At 42.2% G+C, this 20311-nt stretch overlaps 1 protein-coding gene across 1 annotated transcript in view; it reads left to right on the forward strand.

The window, feature by feature from the left end:
* The window catches only part of TNN (tenascin N), a 51711-nt gene that overhangs the window by 15527 nt on the left and 15873 nt on the right, over positions 1-20311 (forward strand). Inside the window, exons 6-10 of the mRNA XM_060009658.1 lie at positions 1755-2018; positions 5390-5653; positions 13257-13520; positions 16888-17151; positions 18884-19147. Coding sequence (XP_059865641.1) covers positions 1755-2018; positions 5390-5653; positions 13257-13520; positions 16888-17151; positions 18884-19147 — 1320 coding nt within the window. The remainder of the gene's footprint in view (positions 1-1754; positions 2019-5389; positions 5654-13256; positions 13521-16887; positions 17152-18883; positions 19148-20311) is intronic.

Here is a 20311-nt window from a genome sequence, read left to right on the forward strand (position 1 = left end):
TGATTGTTTAAAGAAAGAATGAGTCAGGGACTACCATTTACTATCTGTGTGACCTTGGGCAAATTATCTAGTCTCTCTGAGTCTTGCATATAATTAGTGATCTAAAAATGGTAACCATTATTAATTTCCCCAATTAGTACATGGAGAATCTGATAAATGCCTTATGTTGTTGCCATGAAGTCTGCTTAAGTAATGTATGAAAAGCACCTGGCACTTAATATGTGGTCAGTAAATGGCAGTTGATTTGTTAAATAAAATATGCACTGTCTCTGGTGATGGAATGTATTTCATTTCCTTGCACACAAATAAAACATGGCCACTGTGCTTAAGAAAGGTGCATTGTAGCTGTTGTTAAAGAATGTAGCTATGTAAAGTTGTAACATCTCTGCTGGAAAACTCTTGGCCAAGAGAACTACAACAAGATGGGGAAGAAGAAAAATGCTTAGGTTTCTGAGAATAAGAGACTTCTTTGTGTGTCTAACCAAAAGGATCCCGATCTATTTGTAAGTAGGGTTCTCAGGGCAAGCATCTTTATTAGTGACCTTGATGGATGCACTCAGATGGTTTGCAAATGATAAGAAGCTGGAAAGGAAAGTGGCCATGTTGGATGAAAGACTAAATTATAAATGGAATCCATAAGGTAAAATATAACAAGGATAATTGGTGGATCCAGGGCATGTATTATATGCAAAAAATGGGGGAGATGTAGCTTAATGTGAAGGTTCTCAACATCTGAGGTACATCAGAATAACCTGTAGAGTTTTGCATACTTGTTTTTAAAATAGAGATGTCAGGGCGTATTTCAGACATGCTGAAGTAGACCCTCTGGTGGTGGTACTTAGTAGGTGTCCAATGTTGGCAAAGGTTGAGAGCCCCTGGGGTAACCGGGACAAGTATGAAAAACTTAGGGATTTTTCTGAGACTGTGGGATGAGGCTATGTTATTGGGGGGTAAAGTGTCTGGGACATGGAGGGCATTTTGTTCTGGGTTGGTGCTTCTAGAATATAAAGTCTGCATGAGCAGGGATTTCTGACTATTTTGTTAATTGGTGATTCCTGAGTGCCATTACATGGCCATGGCATGGGATGGATGCTCAGTGAATTGTTGAATGAATGAGCTAAGTTTTGGGAATTTTTCTCGAAAAGGAAAAGACAAGAGCATGTTTAGATATAAGTGCCAGGTCTAGAAACTCTAAGTTGGAAGTTGGGAAGTTAATAATATAAATTTATAACATAATATAGTATGATATGATATAATATAATTGTTTTTATAAGTTGGAAGTTGATAATATTAGTTTATAATATAATATAATATAATTAATATAATACTTTTTAACTTATAAGTGCATAAATTAGCGAGGTGAAGCTGTTTGATTAAAGGAGAATTAGGAAGGAGAATGAGAATTATTCTTGAACACTTGCTGGATGGTCTCCAGGAAGAGGAATTAGGTGTATTCTATATGCCCACCAAGGGTAGACATACTCAAAGGAGTAATACTTTAAGTGGCCACACTTGGAGGAGTTTTCTCTAATGTGCTCATTGATTATAAAATGGAAGTCCATCAGTAAGACCTTTCTCAGCTTAGGGTTCAAGCAGAGGCCAGTTGTCTACCTGTCACAGATGATGGAGAGGGCCTCTTGAATTGCATAGACTATGGAACCAGGTCACCCAGATGCACTCAATCTTGAAACATTTGTGATCTTGACCAGCCAGATGCCTTCTCTACTTTTTCTTTCTCATATATTTTTATGAAGAGATTGATAGTCCAACCAATTTGGTCACTGATCGAGTGACAGAAGACACAGCGATGGTCTCCTGGAACCCAGTCCGGGCTGTCATTGATAAGTATGTGGTGCGCTACATCTCCACTGACGGGGAGATGAAGGACACAGCTGTGTACAGGGAGCAGAGAAGCACTGTCCTGACGGGCCTGAAGCCAGGAGAGGTGTACAAAGTCTACGTGTGGGCTGAGAGGGGCAACCAGGAGAGCAAGAAGGCCGACACCAAGGCCCTCACAGGTAACAGAAGGATGGGAGTCTTCACTCATTCTTACTGTCTCCCATCTCTAAAGAAACAGGTTTCCTCATGGCAAGGAGAAGATTGATTTTTGAATCAGGAGGCTGATGCCCACCTAGCATCAACTTTTTCGTTTGCAGGTGTGTGGGTGGGGGGGTTGCAAAGGCAATTTCAAATATCATAATTATGAATTTTTTCCTTTTTAACCTCAAGCAAAAGAGACCATCCTTTTTATTTGATACAGAAGGTCATACTTATTTGGGTTGGAATTCCATATGCAACTCCCTTGGAGTAGAGGAACACTTTCTAATTTTCATTTTTTGGACATTAAAACTCAAAACATTGAGCTGACAGTGAATTTGAATGCTCATCTCAGTTTGCAGTGACTGTACAGGCATGTTGCATGTAATCTGGAGCTGTCTTTCAGACCATGGAAATGGTTTGCCTCCTGAGTCAACATTTACCAAATGTACCAATTCTGACTTGAAGCTTTCAGAAAGTGTGAGGGCTCCCTTACTCCATCCAGTTGTTCTGCTCAGCTGGGGCCTGCGGGTGTCCTGAGGCTGCATGGGGGTGTATCCCAGATATTCCTTCTGCTTAAAACCTCCTCTGGCACTGTCCCTGAGTTCAGAGAAGCCTAATCCTGGAGTCCACTTGAAGTTCCAAACACTTGACAGGAATCATAGAAAACAATTCACTTATTGATTGGCCTTTTTTGTGGACACTTAGTGTAGAGAGTCTCAGAGAAGCTGATAATTGGTTAGGAATATGGTTTCAGAAGCTTGACTGTCCAAGTTTTAATCTCAGCTCTACCATTTACTAGCTGAGTGATTTGGGGCAAGTTGCTTTGCCTCTGTTCCTCAGATTCTTGTCTATAAAATGGGGCATATGAATGTCTACATCACTGGGTTAGTGTGAGGGTTACATGAGTTAATTCATGTAAGTGCCTGACATAGAGAGTGCTACATAAATGATAGTCATGCTTATTTCTTAAAATGTGTCTTAGTCTGTTCGGGCTGCTATAGCAAAATACCATAGACTGGGTGGTTTAAATAACAGAAATTTATTTCCAGCAGTTCTGGAGCCTGGAAAGTCCCATGATCTGGGTGCCAGTTGGTTCACTTATTGGTGAGAGCTCTCTTCTTGGCTTACAGATGGCCACCTTCTTTCTTACATGGTGGAGAGAGGAAGTTCTGGTCTCCTCTTCTTCTTAGGAAGGCACTAATCCCATTATGGGGGCCCCCATCCTCATGACCTCTTCTAAACCTAATCACCTCCCAAAGGTTCCACCTCCAAATACCATCAAATTGGAGGTTAGGGCTTCAACATATAAACTTTTGTGGGGGGACACAAACATTCAGTGCACAGAAATGTTAATCTGCATTTGACCTTGAAGCACTTTGTGTTGCATAGTCTCCTGGGGCCAGATGGGCCTTGTCTCCTCCAGGGGAAGGAGAAGTTGACAGTAAGGATGGTGAGACCTAGTTTGTTTAAAGTCGAGGTCAGGAAACCTTCTGTAAGAGGCCAGATAGTAAATATTTTCAGCTTCGGGGACCATAAAGTCTCTGTTGCAACTGCTCAACTCTGCCATTGAAATGAGAAAACATCCATAGACAGTATGGAAATGAACTAGCATGACTGTGTTCCAATAAAATTTGATTTATAAAAATAGGCAGTGGGTCAGATTTGGCCCATGAGCTCTAGATTACCAGCTCCTGGTTTATATTACACACGGCCCTCCATTCACTAGGATTTTGAGTGCTATGAAAAGAAAGAGCATGTGGGTCAACCTTTTTAAGACAGTGGAAGTTGGAATGGAGAAGAGACTTCCCCTTTCTCAGGTGGGCATGGTGCAAGGAAAGCACCCCAGATCACGGGGAGCCACTGGGGTGTGGTATTGCTGGGGGTGTCAGGCACAGAGCTAGGCTCTGGGGGTACAAAGGTAAAAGCACAGTTTGTGCTCATATGGCATTCACAATCCGGTGGGTAGAGGAGACAAGTGAAAAAGACAAAGTGCAGTGAGTTATGTTCCAGAGCAAACAAATAACCCTGGAATATGGGAACCTGAAAAAAAGTGGGGTTTAGAGGGGTCATGGCAGCCTATAGGAATAGGTGACCCCTGAACGGAATCTAGAAGGATGTGTGGCTGTTAGCAGTGGGAGCAGCATATGCAGAGACCTAAAGGTGTGGGAATATGACAGGTTGGTTTTCTGTCATGTCTTAATATACACTTATGTTAACAATGTCATCTTTAGTGGTGTTTATGGTGGGTAGGTCTGTGAGGGTGTGCAGTAGGGAAAGATGAGGCTGGGGCGTTGAAGCCAGCATAGAATCCCCGGGTAAATTGTTTGTCCTTTCATGTCAGCTGTCTGTGTGTCTTTCATGTCAGGTGTCCTGTGCTCCTTCTAGCAAGGCCTCCCTTGGCTGTGTATCCCACTGACCTGGCCTGGCCGAGCTGGCAAGTGATGGTGCACAGGTTTGAAATGCAGCTGCTATCACAGAAAGCTCAGTTTTTCAAGGAGGTGGTTTTTGAAACATGATCATAAGGGCATGCTAATCATTGCACCCAATTCCTTGTTTTTTTGACTTTTTAAGAGTTTATATTTTTGAGGAGAAAGTGATGTTTCATACCTCAAGTGACATTAGTAATAAAAAAGAGCTCATATTTCAGCACTTACTGTGCAATATCTCATGTACTATTCACCATAACCCAGAAGTAGGTACTGATAGTTCCTTCTTTGTAGAGATGAGGAGACCAAGACTTAAGCTATATAGTTTGTCAAAAGTTAGCAACCAGGAAATAGTGTAGCCCACGTTTCAACCCAGTTTAACTGCCTAGAAACCCAGACAGAAAATCCCTACAAGTAGGATTATTTTTATCAGCCTAGACCTCAAATACCTTCACTTTAAAAGTCTCCCATTTCTCTGGCCTCAGACATAATGTTTTATATGGAAAGAACTGACAGGTCCTACTTCTGGGCTATTTTTCTTCCAAAGGAAAATATTAGAGCGGATGCACAGATTTATTGAAATATAATTGCTTTCAGGTACAAGGAGCCAGGAACGAAAGGAGTATATTCTGTAAACCCAGGGTAAAGGAGAAATTTGTATATGAAAATGAATTCTTTTTATCCAAAGGCAACTTGTGGAAAAAGTTTATACAGTTGAGACTGAATATTGGCTTCGTCTGAATGCAAATAGCTCATTCTTGGAAATTTCAGACCACTTGCTTAATTAAACCCTAAAGTTATCCAAGCCATTGGCATATAACAGACTCTGAAATTTGTTGAGGTCATCATTTTGGTTGTTTGTGTGCTGGCCTTTCACGAATTACAGAGTTGGCAAATGATACACTCCTTCATCTCTCTTAAAGAAATTGACAGCCCGCAAAACCTGGTGACCGATGGGGTGACAGAGAACATGGCCACCGTCTCCTGGGACCCAGTGCAGGCCGTGATTGACAGGTACCTGGTGCGCTACACATCTGCTGACGGAGACTCCGGGGAGGTTCCGGTGGGGAAGGAGAAGAGCAGCACCGTCCTGACTGGCCTGAGGCCGGGCGTGGAGTACACAGTACACGTGTGGGCCCAGAAGGGGGACCAGGAGAGCAGGGAGGCCGACACCAAGGCCCTGACAGGTAATGGAACATGCATCATCCCTGTGTCACTGCTAAGCTGATGTCCATCTAGGTTGGTTTTCCTTCTCTGACCTTGGCTGAAAGGGAGGCTCAAGGATGATTAGGCTGGTATCCTTGCATAGTAAATTGTGTACCCCTTTCTTAAATAGAATGGCTTCTCTTAGAATGCATAGCTTGTTCTATTTGGTTAAAGACCAAAGCTTGCTCTTTAAACATTGACATTATTGCTCATTGTCATTTGTTCTCTGCCTGTGCACCTGCTTTGTTTTTAATGCCTAAAGGCTTCCCCTTCATAAAGAATAAATATGAAGAAAGCACAAGTAACTATCATGCTGAGGGATGGTTGATCCAAAACCAAATTTGCTTCACTCCTCACTGGTTTAAAACCTTTCTATGAAAGACCTACAATAACAAACCCAAAACAATTAAGAAAATGGTAATAGGAACATACATATCGATAACTACCTTAAATGTAAATGGATTAAATGCAACAACCAAAAGACACAGTTGGGCTGAATGGATACAAAAACAAGATCCGTATATATGCTGTCTACAAGAGACCCACTTCAGACCTAGGGACACATACAGACTGAAAGTGAGGGGATGGAAAAAGATATTCCATGCAAATGGAAATCAAGAGAAAGCTGGAGTAGCAATTCTCATATCAGACAAAATAGACTTTAAAATAAAGACTATTCCAAGAGACAAAGAAGGACACTACATAATGATCAAGGGATCAATCCAAGAAGATGATATAACAATTGTAAATATTTATGCACCCAACATAGGAGCACCTCAATACATAAGGCAAATGCTAACAGCCATAAAAGGGGAAATCGACAGTAACACAATCAGTAGGGGACTTTAACATCCCACTTTCACCAATAAACAGATCATCCAAAATGAAAATAAATAAGGAAACACAAGCTTTAAATGATACATTAAACAAGATGGACTTAATTGATATTTACAGGACATTCCATCCAAAAACAACAGAATACACTTTCTTCTCAAGTACTCATGGAACATTCTCCAGGATAGATCATATCTTGGGTCACAAATCAAGCCTTGGTAAATTTAAGAAAATTGAAATCGTATCAAGTATCTTTTCCGACCACAACACTATGAGACTAGATATCAATTACAGGAAAAAATCTGTAAAAAATACAAACACATGGAGGCTGCACAATACACTACTTAATAACCAAGAGATCACTGAAGAAATCAAAGAGGAAATCAAAAAATACCTAGAAACAAATGACAATGAAAACACGATGACCCAAAACCTATAGGATGCAGCAAAAGCAGTTCTAAGAGGGAAGTTTGTAGCAATACAGTCCTACCTCAAGAAAAAAGAAACATCTCAAATAAGCAATCTAACCTTACACCTAAAGCAATTAGAAAAAGAAGAAGAAAAAACCCCAAAGTTAGTAGAAGGAAAGAAATCATAAAGATCAGATTGGAAAAAAAAAGAAATGAAGGAAACAATAGCAAAGATCAATAAAACTAAAAGCTGGTTCTTTGAGAAGATAAACAAAATTGATAAATCATTAGCCAGACTTGTCAAGACAAAAAGGGAGAAGACTCAAATCAATAAAATTAGAAATGAAAAAGGAGAAGTAACAACTGACACTGCAGAAATACAAAGGATCATGAGAGCTTATTACAAGCACCTAAGGCTTGCTAAAATGGACAACCTGGAAGAAATGGACAAATTCTTAGAAAAGCACAACCTTCCAAGACTGAACCAGGAAGAAATAGAAAATATAAACAGACCAATCACAAGCACTGAAATTGAGACTGTGATTAAAAATCTTCCAACAAACAAAAACCCAGGACCCGATGGCTTCACAGGTAAATTCTATCAAATATTTAGAGAAGAGCTAACACTTATCCTTCTCAAACTTTTCCAAGATATAGCAGAGGGAGAAACACTCCCAAACTCATTCTATGAGGCCACCACCACCCTGATACCAAAACCAGACAAAGATGTCACAAAGAAAGAAAACTACAGGCCAATGTCACTGATGAACATAGATGCAAAAATCCTCAATAGAATACTAGCAACAGAATCCAACAGCACATTAAAAGGATCATACACCATGATCAAGTGGGTTTTATCCCAGGAATGCAAGGTTTCTTCAATATATGCAAATCAATCAACGTGATTAAACCGTATTAGCAAATTGAAGGAGAAAAACCATATGATCATCTCAATAGATGCGGAAAAAGCTTTCGACAAAATTCAACACCCATTTATGATAAAAACCCTCCAGAAAGTAGGCATAGAGGGAACTTACCTCAACATAATAAAGGCCAAGTATGACAAACCCACAGCCAACATCATTTCAATGGTGAAAAACTGAAACCATTTCCTCTAAGATCATGAACAAGACAAGGTTGTGCACTCTCACCACTAGTATTCAACATAGTTTTGGAAGTTTTAGCCACAGCAATCATAGAAGAAAAAGAAATAAATGGAATCCAAATCAGAAAAGAAGAAGTAAAGCTGTCAGTGTTTGAAGATGACATGATACTATACATAAAGAATCCTAAAGAGGCTACCAGAAAACTACTGGAGCTAATCAATGAGTTTGGTAAAGTAGCAGGATACAAAATTAATGCACAGAAATCTCTTGCAGTCCTATACACATTCATCATTTTTCAATGGTGAAAAATCTGAAAGAGAAATTAAGGAAACACTCCCATTTACCATTGCAACAAGAAGAATAAAATACCTAGGAATAAACCTACCTAAGGAGACAAAAGAGCTGTATGCAGGAAACTGTAAGACACTGATGAAAGAAATTAAAGATGGTACAGACAGATGGAGAGATATACTATGTTCTTGGATTGGAAGAATAAACAATGTGAAAATGATTATACTACCCAAAGCAGTCTACAGATTCAGTGCAATCCCTATCAAACTACCAATGACATTTTTCACAGAACTAGAACAAAAAATTTCAGAATATATATGGAAATACTAAAGACCCTGAATAGCCAAAGCAATCTTGAGAAAGAAAAACGGAGCTGGAGGAATCAGGCTCCCTGACTTCAGAGTATACTACAAAGCTACAGTAATCAAGACAGTATGGTACTGGCACAAAAACAGAAATATATATCAATGGAACAGGATAGAAAGCCCAGAGAAAAACCCATGCACATATGGTCACCTTATCTTTGATAAAGGATGCAAGAATATACAATGGAGAAAAGACAGTCTCTTCAATAAGTGGTGCTGGGCAAACTGGACAGCTACATGGAAAGGAATGAAATTAGAACATTCCCCAACACCATACACAAAAAAACCCTCAAAATGGATTAAAGACCTAAATGTAAGTCCAGACACTGTAAAACTCTAGAGGAAAACATAGGCAGAACACTCTATGACATAAATCACAGCAAGATCCTTTTTGACCCACCTACTAGAGAAATGGAAATAAAAACAAAAACAAATGGGACCTAATGAAACTTAAAAGCTTTTGCACAGCAAAGGACACCATAAGACGAAAAGACAACCCTCAGAATGGAAGAAAATATTTGCAAACGAAGCAATGGACAAAGGATTAATATCTAAAATATACAAGCAGCTCATGCAGCTCAAATCAAAAAAACAAACAACCCAATCCAAAAGTGGGCAGAAGACCTAAACAGACATTTCTCCAGAGAAGATATACAGATTGCCAATAAACAGATGAAAAGATGCTGAATATCACTAATCATTAGAGAAATGCAAATTAACAGTACAATGAGGTATCATCTCACACTGGTCAGAATGGCCATCATCAAAAATCTACAAACAATAAATGCTGGTGAGGGTGTGGAGAAAAGGGAACCTTCTTGCACAGTTTGTGGGAATGTAAATTGATACAGCCAGTATGGAGAACAGTATAGAGGTTCCTTAAAAAACTAAAAATAGAACTACCATATGACCTAGCAATCCCACTACTAGGCATATACCCTGAGAAAACCATGATTCAAAAAGAATCATGTACCATAGTGTTCATTGCAGCTCTATTTACAATAGCCAAGACATGGAAGCAACCTAAGTGTCCATTGACAGATGAATGGATAAAGAAGATGTGGCACATATATACAATGGAATATTACTCAACCATAAAAAGAAATGAAATTGAGTTATTTGTAGTGAGGTGGATGGACCTAGAGACTGTCATACAGAATGAAGTAAGTCAGAAAGAGAAAAACAAATACCATATGCTAACACATATATATGGAATCTACAAAAAAAAAAAAAAAAAGGTTCTGAAGAACCTTGGGCCAGGACAGGAATAAAGGCGCAGATGTAGAGAATGGACTTGAGGACACGGGGAGAAGGAAGGGTAAACTGGGACGAAGTGAGAGAGTAGCATTGACATATATACACTACCAAATGTAAAATAGATAGCTAGTGGGAAGCAGCCGCATAGCACAGGGAGATCAGCTCGGTGCTTTGTGTCCACCTAGAGGGATGGGAAAGGGAGGGTGGGAGGGAGATGCAAGAGGGAGGAGATATGGGGATATATGTATATGGATGGCTGATTCAATTTGTTACACAGCAGAAACTAACACACCATTGTAAAGCAATTGTACTCCAATAAAGATGTTAAATAAATAAATAAAGCCTTTCTGTGGTGCTTATTTTTGTTTCTGCTCTTTGGATGAGCGTTTTATGCAGAAATTATAACGTTTTATTAGCTCAAACTAAGCAAATGTCTAGTCACTTTTAGCATCCAATATGTATCATTTTAGTTAATTAAGACGTCTACATCCATGTACTTGTACATACTTTATGTAACTTTAAACCTGCTCCTCTCCATCAGCTTGGGCCATTTGTGGGCTAACTGCCTGCCGTTGAAGGGGGCGTGCTCGGCTTCTCTTGTATTTCCAGTCTATTCTTTAAGCACTGTCCTTCCAGAGTGCTAACTCGAGTTCCTGACCCATTTATGTTTGGTACGTGGGAGGTAAGGGGTGTCGGGAGGAGGAGAGGTGAGGGATCTTGCTTGACAGTAATAGTCACAGCTGGCTTGGGTCTGTCATGGGGCCTAACAAGGGTTAAAACTAACTTTTCCTTCATGGAACACTTCCTTGTGTTCTTCAGAGTCACCTCATCTGTCCTCTTTCACTGTAGTGATTCTGTAGATACATGCATGTCTCCTACTGGTCTCCTACTCCCCTCTGCCCATACATCTGGGGGTGCCCTCCAGTGCCCTTCTCTGGTGAGGCGTGAGGTGAGCCCACCTCACCCCTCTGGGTGATCCTCTTGGACAGCTTCTAAAACAGTCCCAGGTGGGCTTTCCTTTCTTCAGCCCACATCTGGTCCATGGGGAACACACACGCATCCTTTGTCCATGCAGCCAGATGTATGGGTCTGTTGCAATGCTGCAGCCTCTTGTTGCTCTGCAGCAGCAAAACCAGCTGTTTTCTCACCTCTCAGATATTTTAGGCACATGTCAGACACCAGCCCACGGTGTTCCCCAAGCTTTGGGCAGGGTTTCTCAACCTTGGCACTGTTGATAATTCTTTGTTGCAGGGGTCTGTCTTGTGCATTGTAGGATGTTTAGCTGCATCCCTGACCTCTACCCATTTGATGCCATGAGCCTCCCCATTCCACACTGAACTGAGAGAACCAAAAATATCTTCAGACATTGCTGATCACCCCTGGTTGAGAACTTTTGCTCTGGAGTATATATAAGCAGCTCTTTAAGGGATCCCATTGCAACTGCTTATTCGAGGCTTGGCTCTCACCCATGGGACTCACGGTATAACTCTCTCCAAAGAAATCCACTCTTTTAAGTCCCACCTGTTTGTACTCTCCAGCCTCTTTCGTAGTCTGGAGTTGGTTGGTCAATCAAAGGTCACAAAACTGTTGGTCCTGCCTTGGCTGTGGGCCCTCAGGTTGGAAAGTAAATACCAATTTTCTTGGGAGTCACAGCCTAAACCAAGATAAGAATAGTCCCACTTGAACATACTGTTGCATATATGTGATAGGACCTTAGGGTAATGGCTTTTGCAGTGAACTATAGGCATACCTCAGAGATGTCGTGAGTTCGCTTCCAGACGAACACAATAAAGTAAACATCACAGTACAAAAAGTCACATGAATTTTTTGTTTCCCAGTACATATAAAAGTTGCATTTACATTGCACTGTATCTATTAAGTGTGCCATAGTGTTATGTCTAAAAAAGCTTAATTTAAAAATATTTTATTGCTAAGAAATGTTAATCATCATGTAAGCCTTCAGCAAATTGTAGTAACATCAAAGATCACTGGTCACAGATTACCATAACAAATAAAATAATAATGAAAAAGTTTGAAATATTATGGGAATTACCAAAATGTGACACAGAGACACAAAGTGAGCCAATGCTATTGGCACATGCAGAATGGTGCCAGTAGACTTGCTGGATACAGGGTTGCCACAAACTCTCAATTTGTAAAAAGTGCAATATCTTTGATGCATAATAAAGAGAAGCACAGTAAAATGAGGTATGCCTGTATGTGGAACAAAGAAACGCTATTATTTTCTTGGTGAATACATATTCTAACACCTTCCCTGTGTGTAGCATGGAGGAACATAATCCTGTACATTCATAAAATATCAACAAACTGATATCATCTAAAATAGCTTATGGTCTTTGGGCATCCACTCTGTGCCAGGAGCTGTCATAAGGGGCATGTTATTAACTCACATAATACCCATCTCTACAGGGTATACACTAATATTATTTCTGCCTGCCTTTTTTTCCTATAAGCACTGTGATACTTTAATATTTTCAAGGCCCCTTTCTTCTTATTTATTTGTTTATTTATTTATCTTTGGCTGCATTGGGCCTTCATTGCTGTGCACGGGCTTTCTCTAGTTGCAGCGAGTGGGGGCTACTCTTCGTTGCGGTGCGCAGGCTTCTCATTGCGGTGGCTTCTCTTGTAGCAGAGCACGGGCTCTAGGCACACAGGCTTCAGTAGTTGTGGCATGCAGGCTCAGTAGTTGTGGTGCCCAGGCTTACTTGCTCCGCGGCATGTGGGATCTTCCCGGACCAGGGCTCGAACCCGTGTTCCCTGCATTGGCAGGCGGATTCTTAACCACTGCACCACCAGGGAAGCCCTCAAGGCCCCTTTCTACATGACATTTTTTGTCTTGGTTTTCAGAACTACTCAGAGAGATATGTACAATAACTATTAACAGCTCAATGTTACGAATGTGGAGAAGTGAAGTGCCTTGCCCAAGTTCACAAAACAAGTTAGTAATGTTTGAAATGAGATGCATGCATGGAACATTAGTTCTCAAAGGAATCTTGGAGTCCATCCAACCTGAAGTCCAGATTTACAGATCAAGAAGCTGAAGCCCAGCCAGAGGCAGCAGAGTTGTCCAGGGCCACAGCTCTTCTGACTCTGGTCCTACTGTTCATTCTGCTGTCCTGTTCTGCCGCCTTGAAAACCCACAAGTCCAGATGTAGAAAGAGATCTACACCCATGAAACAACTGAGAACTGACATGTGAGATAGGAAGATTCTAAGAAGAGGAAGCTGCCCCAGCCCAAACAGCATGGCCACAAGGTCTCACTCTAGTAATAGTGTTTATTGATCCTTATTTTCCTTTCAGACATTGACAGCCCCAAAAACCTGGTGACCGACCAGGTGTCAGAGAACACAGCCACCGTCTCCTGGGACCCAGTGCAGGCTGTGATTGACAGGTACCTGGTGCGCTACACCTCTGCTGAAGGAGACTCCGGGGAGGTCCTGGTGGGGAAGGAGCAGAGCAGCGCTGTCCTGACGGGCCTGAGGCCGGGCGTGGAGTACACGGTGCACGTGTGGGCCCAGAAGGGGGACCGGAAGAGCAGGAAGGCCGACACCACGGCCCTGACAGGTAACGGGAGAGAAGAGAAAAGCAAAGTAGGGTGTTTACTGTGGGCTGATCTACTGCTGTTGAATTATGGCACTGCTGCTTTTGTGGCCCATGACCTCAAGGACTGTAGACTATTTTAGGAGAGTTTGCTGTAAAAAAAACTCTGTTCACCTAAAGAAAGAACAAAGCACAGTTATGGGCTCAGTACTGAGCAGTTCCAGGAATGTCTTAAAACTGTTTTCCAAAGCCTGTGTTTTTAATCAGTTATAGGAAATCATAGGGAATTAGGTAAAGCCAATATAAAATTCTTAAAAACACTGGGTTAAAGTACTTTTTTGTGGCAAGTTGTTTTATTTTTTACTTAATATATGGTGCTTAGTTTAAAGGAACAAGTGTTACCCTTGGCAGCTGGAGCTCTGTGTTCATTTCAACATGTAGCTAAATTATTATTATCATTTTTTTTGCGGTACACGGGCCTCTCACTGTTGTGGCCTCTCCCGTCGCAGAGCACAGGCTCCGGATGCGCAGGCTCAGCGGCCATGGCTCACGGGCCCAGGCGCTCCACGGCATGTGGGATCTTCCCGGACCCGGGCATGAACCCGTGTGCCCTGCATCGGCAGGCGGACTCTCAACCACTGTGCCACCAGGGAAGCCCCATGTAGCTAAATTTTAATGAATATTTATAAGTGCCAGGCCTCGGCTACAGCAGTGAACAAAATAAATACGTTTCCTACTCTCTTGAAGTCCAGTGGGAAAGACAATCAACAAGCAAACACATTTATAAGTATAAATTATAATAAGTTCTATGAACAAGATAAACATGGTGTAGGTGTAGAGAATAACAGGGCAAGGATGGAATGGGGGAGCAATAGTTAAGATACACATTGACAGAAACACCCAAATAACCGTGGCTTAAATAAGAAAGAAGTTTACTTCTCTCTTGTGGAATGGTCAGCGTGTAAGGGACCAAGGCTGATAGGGTAGCTCCATGGTACAGGAGACCTATGCTCCTTCCGTATTGTTGCTCAGCCATTCCTAGGGAGTTGCCTGCATCTACATGGTCATCACCTATCCTCACTCCAACCAGTGGAAAGGGGTAATGGAAAGGGAAGAGCATGACTGCACTGCACACATCACTTCTCACATTCCACCGGCCAGATCCAAGACACAGTGCCAGACCTCAGTACAAGGGGGGCTGGGAAATGAAGTCTTTAGCTGGAGGGCTGTGTGCCCAGCTTACAATTCTGTTCTACTATCCCACCCAAAACAGTGGCCACTAGCTACATGTGGCTCTTTAAATTTTTTTTTTTTTTTGTGGTACGCGGGCCTCTCACTGTTGTGGCCTCTCCCATTGCGCAGCACAGGCTCCAGACGCGCAGGCTCAGCAGCCATGGCTCACGGGCCCAGCCGCTCCGCGGCATGTGGGATCTTCCCGGACTGGGGCATGAACCCGTGTCCCCTGCATCGGCAGGTGGACTCTCAACCACTGCGCCACCAGGGAAGCTCTAAATTTTAATTAATTAACAAAAATTTAAAAATTATTCCCTCAATGATACTAGCCACATTTCCAATAGTCAGTAGCCACATGTGACTAATTGCTACTGTATTGGGCAGTACAGATTATGGACTATTCCCATCGTTGCAGAGAGATCTGTTGGGCAGTGTGCTTGCAGAGGAAGGGGAGAATGTGTATTGGGGAAAACTAGCCATTTTGGGAAGAATATGTGTGATGGTCCTGAGCTGGAACAGCATGAGATGGTTGAAGAACTGAAAGGAGGCTGGTGTTGCTGGAGCATTGAGGATGGGAGAGAGAGTGGCATGAGACGATGGGGGAAGGAAGAAGGGTCAGATCATACAAGACCACACGGTGCTTCAAAGAGGGAGCGTGCTACACTTATTAGAAGAAGAGTGGCATGATGCGATATTCATTGTTAAACAGTTATTCACGCCAGAGGAGAATAAATGGAAGAGATGATAAGTGTAGAAGGGGGAAGTTTAATAAAGTCGGGGGAGAGGTGGTGATGACTTGGACAAGTGTGATGGCAGTAGGGATGAGAAAAGGGGATATCTGGGCACATATTTGGGAGGCATAAATGACAGTATTTGTTGATGGATGAGGTGTGGGACAGGAAGAAAGTGAGGGACCAAGTATGACCTGTGTTCTGACTTGAGTAACATGGATGATTGGGGCATCATTTTCTGAGTGATAAATAGGTTTGAGGAGGAACGTTAAGACGTTTAGATATTTGAGCTTGAGATACTCATGAGATTCCTTGGTTAATTGAGTGACTTATTTATTGATTCAACAAGTATTTATTGAGTGTCTAATACATGCTAGGCAATGTGGTGGATATGCTGTTGTAGATACAAGTCAAGGGCTCAGAGTTGATACATACTGGGGAGCTGTGAGCATCTGGCTGGGACTGAAAGCTGTGGACATGGGTGAGATCACCTGTAGGGAGAGAGGAAGAGAGGAAACCTTGGGCACCCTGACATTTCAGGCTGCTGATGAAGGAGACTGAAGAGGAGGAGTTAGGGGTTAGGAGAAACCCAGGGGAGTGTGTAGTCATGAAAGCCAAGAGCCGAGAGTGTTTCAAGGCAGAGGGAGTGGCTCAGCTCTGACAAATGCTGCTCAAAGGTCGAGCAACGCGAGGATGGCAAGTGTCCATAGGATTTGGCAACATGGAGCTGTTGGTGACCTAGACTAGCAGTTGTAGTGCTGTGCTGTAGAAAATGCCAAGCTTCATTGAGCTGAGGAGTGAATGGGAGGAGAGGAGTGAATCTGAGATATGCAGACGGTTCTCCTGAGAAGCTTGTCAGTTGAGCAGGGGGATGAGAGATCTAGAGCTTGTTTGTCTGGGAATAATGGTAGAGGAGGAGAGATTGATGCTGCAGGTAAGAGGGTAGGTGAAAGGGAACAAAGGCCTTGAGAAGGTGGGAGGGCTCAAAATTCAGAGGAAACTCGTCTAGGTTTTAACACAAGAAAACAGTTGGATCTTGGAGTCTTCATTTCGCTGGGTCTCCCTTCTCCTCCCCTTTTATACAAGAGAAGAAGCTTGAAAGATGTAACTTCTCAGCTCTCAAATTCTGTGAAACAAAATAGCTAGATACCATGGAGATAACAAAAGAGGTTGTTTCAGTCTCCATTTGGGTGGCTTATCTTGTTGCTCAGGAGACTTTTATCACGTGGGAACTAGAAGGACAGAAAATTTCCATGTTGATACATTTGGAGAAGATCTAATTCCTTCCTGTTTTAATATCCAATGGCTTGTTTCCCTGGAAAATGTTTTCAATGGAATTGTATCGTTAATAAAGATAACGTGAATGAGGAGGAGGAGGTGGGATGTCCCCGCTTGGCTCTAAAATTCAGCCTTTCCTTTTTAAAAAGAAATCGACAGCCCCCAAAACCTGGTGACCGACCAGGTGACAGAGAACACGGCCACCGTCTCGTGGGACCCAGTGCACGCCGTGATTGACAGGTACCTGGTGCGCTACACCTCTGCTGACGGAGACTCCGGGGAGGTTCCGGTGGGGAAGGAGCAGAGCGGCGCCGTCCTGACGGGCCTGAGGCCGGGCGTGGAGTACACGGTGCACGTGTGGGCCCAGAAGGGGGACCAGGAGAGCAGGAAGGCCGACACCAAGGCTCCAACAGGTAATGGAGCATTGTTCTTTGAAAATGTAAGCCCTGTTATACTGTCTATGGCAGGTCAAGTTTTGTTTTTCTGTTCTAAAACTGGCAGAATTGATGATTTATGGAAGAGCAGGATGGTAGACTCCTGTCAAACCACACACCAACCCTCACTCTGTTTTTACACATTATGTCATAATGAAGAGCTCATACTTGGCCTCGCACTTTGATCTTGTGAAGGTAAATGGTGATTGGTTTTATCCACCGACCGTTCCTCCAATTGTATATTTCCTTTGTGATCAATCATTAAATATTTCCTCTTGAAAGGGAAGAAATAAAAAGAAACCACATGTTGGGATCTGTGAGCTAAGTACTTTAGGAAAATGGCTTTTGCTGTAATCTCTTTGGAACAGGGAGGTGTTATTGCTGTCTTAGTGGATAAATCCTCTTTGAGTACTGTGTGCTGTGTTCTGAGGATCCTAAGCTTGCATTTTTATACAGTAACGGTTCATACTTTGTAAAGTTCTTTCATCTCTGTTTCCTCATTTTTTAAGAACAGACTTATTGAGTTATAATTTACATACTATGAAATCTACCCTTTTAAAGTGTGTAATTCAGTCATTTTTAGTATGTGCAGAGTAGTGCAACCATCACCACTGTCTAATTCAGAATATTTTCATCACCCCAGAAGCTAACCCCATACCATTAGCAGTCTGTCCCATCCCTACTTCCCCCAGCCTTAGGAAACTACTACTTTCTATCTCTAGAGATTTCCTTATTCTGGACATTTCATATAAATAGATTCATATAGTATGTGGCCTTTTGTGACTGGCTTCATTCACTAAGCATAATATTTTCAAGGTTCATCCATGTTGTAGCTTGTGTCAACATTTCACTTTATTGCTGAATAATATTCCATTATATGGTTATAATACATTTTGTTTATCCATTTGTCAGTTTATGAGCATTTGGGTTGTTTCCACTTTTTGGCTATTATAAATAATGACGCTACAAGTTTTTGTGTACAAATTTTTGTATGGCCATATGTTTTCAATTCTTCTGGCTATATACTTTGGAGTGGAATCCTGGGCCATATGGTAATTCTATGTTTAACTGTTTGAGGAGCTGCCAAATTGTTTCCAGAGCGGTGGCACTATTTTACATTCCTACCAGCAAGGAATGAGAATTATATTCCTCATTTAGTTGGTACTCAGAGGACTTTGTTGGGATGGGTAGAGCAAGAATCAATATGCCCATTTTACAGTTGAGAAACCTCAGATACAGAGAAGTGAATGATTTCTACAGTTCACAAAGTTAGCTGATGATTCATGGAGTCAGATTTGTGGAATATTCATGGAATATTATGGTACCTTAAAATCTGTTTGGCAAGGCCCACATTTTACAAATGAGGAGTGGAGACCCAGCCAGAGGCAGCAGAGTTGTCCAGGGCCACCGCTGGCTGATGGCAGAGCTGGGCCTAGTTCCCTGGCTCCAGCCCAAGGCTCCACCTGCTCCTCCACTCTGCCTCTCAGGCTGGGACTGGATTGTAGCTCCTGTGACTCTGACCTAGTGCTCATTCTGCTGTCCTGTGCTGCCTCCTTGAGGATCCAAGAGTCCAGCTGCGGTGAGATCTACGTCCATGAAGCAACTGAAAATCCACAAAGGAGATGGGAAAACCATTAGAACGGAGGCTACCTCACCCAAGAAGCATCGTCTCACTTTTTGGTGCTTATTAATAGTGCACTTTTCCTTTCAGACATTGACAGCCCCCAAAACCTGGTGACCGACCAGGTGACAGAGAACACAGCCACCATCTCCTGGGACCCGGTGCAGGCCATCATCGACAGGTACCTAGTGCACTACACCTCTGCTGAAGGAGACTCCGGGGAGGTCCCGGTGGGGAAGGAACAGAGCAGCGCCGTCCTGACGGGCCTGAGGCCGGGCGTGGAGTACACGGTGCACGTGTGGGCCCAGAAGGGGGACCGGGAGAGCAGGAAGGCCAACACCACGACCCCGACAGGTAATGGAGCATCTTTCTTCGGGAACATAAGCCCTGTCCTGTTACGCCTACGGCTGGTCATGTTTTGTTTTCCTGAACTCACACTGGCAGAGTTGATGATTTATTGAAGAGCATGACGGTGTTCCTTCATCATAGACTACAAGCCATCTCTTATTTCCCTTTAACTTTACAAGTCAGGTCCACCTGGCAGTCTCCAAGCTACAAGTCTGCCATGACTGCATGGTATGTCCAGCCACTGTTCCTCTGAATGTGTGAATCTTTTGTTCAGTATTGAGGGTCTCCTATTGAGTTTGTGATTGGAAACAGGAAATGAATTGAAATGTCATTAATATTAATCATAATATGTTCAAAATTCAACTTCAAAAAAGTAGACTTTATATCCACCAGAGTGAGTAGTTGTATGTGGTTTACTTTACTGTAAATGAATCATATGATAATTCTAGTTTGGAGGATAAGAGTAATTTCTATGTTATGCTCTTTTTCTTAATTGAAGTATAGTTGATTTACAATATTGTGTTTTTTTCAGGTATAATTTCTAGGTTATATTCTCATTTTATTGTGAAAGAGATGTATGATCATATTTCTGTACCATGATTTAGCCAGCAAACCATCATTACAAGTGAATCTATATATGCTAAAGGATATTAAAACTCGATTTTAATTTTGCTTATTTGTTTAACAACACATATTGAGCATTTTCCATGGGCCCTTTTCCTTACTAGGCAGTGGGAACCCCGAGGGAGTAGAATACAGCCCTCTTCCTCTGGGAGCTTACATTTGCACCTGGCTAGTAGAATCTTCTTGTATGAAATGGGAGGTCTTCGTTGACATGATGCTAGAAACAAAATTATCAATATTAGCTGCTTGTGAGCAGAGACCATGTCTTCTTGAACTGGACCCTGCACCCTGCCTGGTCCCATGCCTTACATCTAGTGGGTGTTTTGACGTATGCTTATTAAACGAAAAAAGACATTTGTTTTGCTAAACTCTTGGTAGAGGTAAGAGTATAGATGCTTAGACTTTGGTCTACTGTGCCTTCTCTTTGAGGAGTCAAAGTCTTCCTGGGGAGAGAAGACATATGTCCATGATGCAGTTAGAGCATGCAAGATGGAAAAACCACAAAACATGAAAGGGTGTCACCCCAAGAAAAATGGCTGTGAGCTT

Source organism: Delphinus delphis, chromosome 1, assembly GCF_949987515.2.
Source record: "Delphinus delphis chromosome 1, mDelDel1.2, whole genome shotgun sequence".
NCBI lineage: Eukaryota > Metazoa > Chordata > Mammalia > Artiodactyla > Delphinidae > Delphinus > Delphinus delphis.